Below are 4,649 nucleotides of genomic sequence, written 5' to 3'. Positions count from 1 at the left end.
TGAAGCTTTAGTTGGTAAGCATGTATGATAAGTGAACCTTTGACTTGTTAGAAGAACAACTAAAAATGCTTTATGATAATTACTTGTAATTATACCGTGAAGGAAAGTTGTATTCAAGTTATTAATTTTTGCATCCATCGTCAAGCATCATGTTTTATATCTCGCATCATATTAAACATGGCATTGCTACTACGTGTAGTGAACGAAAGCGAGAACGTGGTAGTCAATCAAGTTGTTGAGGAAGTTAATCCATCTGTTGAGGTCGGATTTGTTACCTGTGGAACGTCTTCGGAACCTGATTATTCCAACAACCAAGGCAAGCTCCGGATGCATTTAAACCTACCTTGTGTTTTACAAATTTATATCACTTTTGCTTTTCAATACTTCATTAAGTGATTAGGAGTTGAGTGAAAACCTAATTGGTGCATTACCAACCTTGTTTTTCAATATCAACCTTGTTACCCGTTTCGATTCGAGAATGCTTATTTATGCTTAGCCATGCTTAGAACGGTACAAGTCGGGTGATCACCGATCACCTGCAAGATATAAATGGTTTCTTGGATACGACTAGTTATTTATGTGATCATAAGATATGAGCATGTGGAGTAATAAATCTAGACCGGACGGACTCGGTGTATGGGAGCCACAAGACATGGAGGTCTTATGAGCGGGTTCTTTCCACCTGTGTCGATTAAGACACATCCGTTGTTGAATTGCATGAGGTGAGACTTTGTAGTACCGATCACATACTCCAGTAAGCCTTAACTTGGCTATTCTATTACGAGAATGGCTACTCGTGCACTAGGAGTGGAGAGATGACGAGAGTAGCGTGTATCCACGTGGCAATGGGCTGAAATGGTGGAGTACTGTATTCTCGGGTGGCGCGGACCCATTCTAGTTTTAGAGGATCTGAGGGTGGGTTGGTATATGTAGGTCAGGGACCTACATATGTCGTGTGGTTGGAAATCCCCAGCTAGGTTATAATCGGTTTGAATCGTCGTTGCTCCTCGGTTATGGAGACTCAACTCACTGTTCATCATCGTAGTTAATAACTGAAACTTGAGGAAGTTTTGAGAAAGATTTTAATACGAGGTTTGATGATCTCAGTACGTATCATGTCAGCTTTATATATGATTGATATGGAGATACAAATGTTGAAAGAAAGAATCTTGTTAGAAATCTTTTACGCAAAAGAAAGCCCGAACAGTGTTGTAGGCGCCGACATTTGTCTTACAGTATTGTGGACGCCGCCATTTACCCTTGGACGTGGATCCTAACGGAAGCATACGACAACCACTACGGTCCAGGAGAAAAACTCACATCATCTATAGTAACGGACGTGCGGTCACTGCGCCTTCTGCTCCCCGTAGGGTCACGGATCAGCACCCTGGTCCGTCACGTCGACCACCGGAGTGGGATGGGACGTGATCACTTGCTAACAAAGCCAGAACATGGCATTATCAGTGGACAGACGCCCAGTGCGGCCCTATTAGGATCAACGGACATGCACCCAGCATAGAGCTATCCCTGGCACCGTCTACCGTGTCAGCGGGGGTCGCTCAGAGGAAAAGGAAGACCCGGCATCTTTAAAGGACCTCCTTTGCCTCTGGTTTTTCTTCTTTCTCCCATCTGTAATCCCTGCTTCTCCGTGGTCAATAAAAGGGGAAGGCAGGACACTCCACTAAAGGGACCGATCGATTCAACACACCATGCATCACATGACACATATCTAAGCAGCGACCAAGCTCTCAGCACCAATTCGACCTTTCCATCGGAGACTTGGGATACTTTCTCTCTCTCGTCCGTTTGTAACCCTTACTACAAACTTTTTTTTGTACTAATAACACGAGCAGCAGTCACGAACTGGACGTAGAGACATTCTGCCTGAACCAGTATAAACCTTGTGTTTATTTAGCACAATAACACAAATTTACTCACAATAACACAAATTTACTCATTGGTGTTTACTCGAAACACCGACAATTCTCCAGGTCAGACGCACAATAACACAAATTTACTCATTAGTGTTTACTCGAAACACCGACAATTCTGATTTTGATTTTTGTTTGCCTCATATTCCAATTCGTGTTCTATTCAAAAAAAATATTGTGTCTTATTTATTTGTGTAATACTTCTTGAAAGGAAAAAAAGAGCATTTTTTTTGTCTTTGGAGAAATATTGGCCATTGTTTGCGCTCTTCTGATTTTGATTTTTGTTTGCCCCATATTCCAATTCGTGTTCGATTCCACAAAAGAAGTTTTGGATACAAATCAGATCTAGCTCCCCGTGGACCGTACCAAACCGGTTCCGTCCGCCCGTGCTCCCGTGTAGGTGGAGACACGTTGTATACGCGGATCACCAATCACCGTCCTCCTCGCCCCGCCTCCAGAGAACGCGATTTGTTCCCCAATCTCCGCACCCGCTCCACCACCCTCCGCTCCGGCCGCCGAGCCCGCCCGCACGCCCCGATCCAGATCAGGTAACCCCGCGCCGACATCCCTTCGTTTCTTCTCTCCTTCTCGCGGATCGCTCGACGCGGTGCCGGGATCCCTTCTGTCCGCGCGGATCGCTGGTCCCGTCCCGTGCGTGGTCGGTTCGCTGACGTGATCCCTGGATCCCAAATCTTTCTCGGCGGGCAGGCTACTGAGATGCGTGCTCTTGTAAATTTTAATACGTCGCGGCGGATTTGTTGGTCCCTCTGCCTGCATGCCGCAATATATCTGGATAAAATGGCATGGAAGTAGACATCTGGCATAATGTGGCGATTTAGGTTTACGCGCCTTTGTTTGATCTGAAACAGTTGAGGTCCGTCTCTGATTCTGAATTACGGTACGTTTGTTCTGCCCAGGAGCTGAGAGATGGACGCGAACAGGCGCCAGAGTGGGATTCAGCAGCTACTGGCTGTGGAGCAGGAGGCTCAGCAAATTGTGAACGCGGCTAGAGCTGGTACTGTTTCCTCATCTTTTTTTGGTACAAGTCATTGCAAATCTAGCATAGCATTAGACAGCAACAGCCTTGTGAATAAATTCGTTCCATTCACTTAGATATCATTCTCTGATCCTCAATTAATGCTTGTAGAGTGAGAGTGAAGGTAATGTATTGTTTTGTTTGTGAACTGTAAAAAAAATGGCATGATATTACTATAGAATTCCCACCAAATATACAGCACCTGTTCTGATTGTTAGGCCATGCCCTCTCAGGCCGAACTTACAATGTATAAATTTGCATATAGCTACCTGAGTTGAGATCATGATACATTTAATGTCCAACTCTGCACAAAGCAATCTTTAGTCTAAAGGGGAAAAAAGAAGTTTTAATTTTCTTTTTCCAATATGCAAAAGCATGTTTAACTATGAACTGTTTTCTGGTGAAATGTAACAGCAAAGCTAAAAGGTAATAAGGACTATGTTCTCACTGCAGTATAAACTTTAATGTTTTTGTGTGTTCTACAGCTAAGTCGCGATAAAGAAAAGTTGAAATCTTGCTTTTGTCAGTCCCATTAGCAAAAATATATTCCATTGTGAATCATGTGCTGTACAAATGTCTTTTAAACTTCTTTGCAAATTGTCAGCTAATAGGAAGATAAAAAGCCAACCCATTTTAACCCCCCTCCCTTCCTCTTAATATTCTGTCATATGAACATGAATGTTTCCTGTGTTCAATAGCTAAGTCAGCGAGGCTTAAGCAAGCGAAAGAGGAGGCTGAGCGGGAAATAGCCGAATACCGTGCCCAGATGGAGGCTGAGTTCCAGAAGAAGGTCGCAGAGGTATGCACACCTGCACACCCCCTGTTCCTTTTTCCCCCAGGATTACAGGACCTCACTTCTGTGTCTTTTTTTTACTACAGAGCAGTGGTGACTCTGGTGCGAACGTCAAGCGTCTCGAGGAAGAGACGGCGGCGAAAATCGAACAGCTCAACCAGCAGGCTGCAAGCATCTCCCCAGATGTCATTCAGATGCTTCTGAGGCATGTCACCACCGTGAAGAACTGAGGAATGCTGTGCCCAAGTTATGCTCGCAAGCTTGTATCATGGACCTATTTATTTTTGTCAGGGTGGTGAGGAATAATATGTCTCTTGTATCTGTAATTCCTTTTCTTAACTACGGAATAAGCCGCAGCAGCTTTATAGCGGTAACTGGGACTGGTACTATCAGAACTTGCCATTATTTTGGTATAAAATTGGTAAATAATATTGTTTTATTTAAATTGGATTTTCGAACAAACTATTTTGTTGATTACCTGGTGCTGCTGTTTTCCTTTCTTGTATGAGATCTGCAAATTCATCATGGAGTGAAAGCTGCTCGACATGGAAATTCATGGTGTTGCTTTCTTTTTTATCTGCAAATTCCCTCCCCAAACCACTGTTGACACTGAGTGGTTTTGGAAAAGAAAGCGAGACAAATGGTATTGTTCTTAACGAACTAGAAACTCCGAAGGAAGTTCCAGTTTTGCTGCTCAACCAGTGAAAGCTTTCGCTGGAGCTAAATCCAACGCATGGATATCATCAGACTGCAACTCGTTCCAAAAGGTAACTCCAATTATGTCCATAGCACAAGCATGCCAATATGCCACGATCTACGAGACTACGATCACACCTGTTTGGCAAGCTACACTACCATTGTGTTTCCTGTAGCACACATCCATTATCAT

The 4,649-nt window shown here is 43.7% G+C and overlaps 1 protein-coding gene across 1 annotated transcript; it reads left to right on the top strand.

Moving 5' to 3' along the window:
- The first annotated feature begins 2,309 nt into the window (after positions 1–2,309).
- LOC136551215 (V-type proton ATPase subunit G1-like) lies at positions 2,310–4,222 on the top strand. The gene is made up of 4 exons (XM_066542794.1): positions 2,310–2,479; positions 2,849–2,946; positions 3,666–3,766; positions 3,847–4,222. Exons 2-4 carry the CDS (start codon positions 2,859–2,861, stop codon positions 3,988–3,990), a joined length of 333 nt encoding a protein of 110 aa, XP_066398891.1. The 5' UTR covers positions 2,310–2,479; positions 2,849–2,858; the 3' UTR covers positions 3,991–4,222.
- The last annotated feature ends 427 nt before the right edge of the window (positions 4,223–4,649 follow it).

Source organism: Miscanthus floridulus, chromosome 4 (genome assembly GCF_019320115.1).
Source record: "Miscanthus floridulus cultivar M001 chromosome 4, ASM1932011v1, whole genome shotgun sequence".
Classification (NCBI taxonomy): Eukaryota; Viridiplantae; Streptophyta; class Magnoliopsida; order Poales; family Poaceae; genus Miscanthus; species Miscanthus floridulus.
This window is presented reverse-complemented; position numbering and strand designations above follow the sequence as displayed.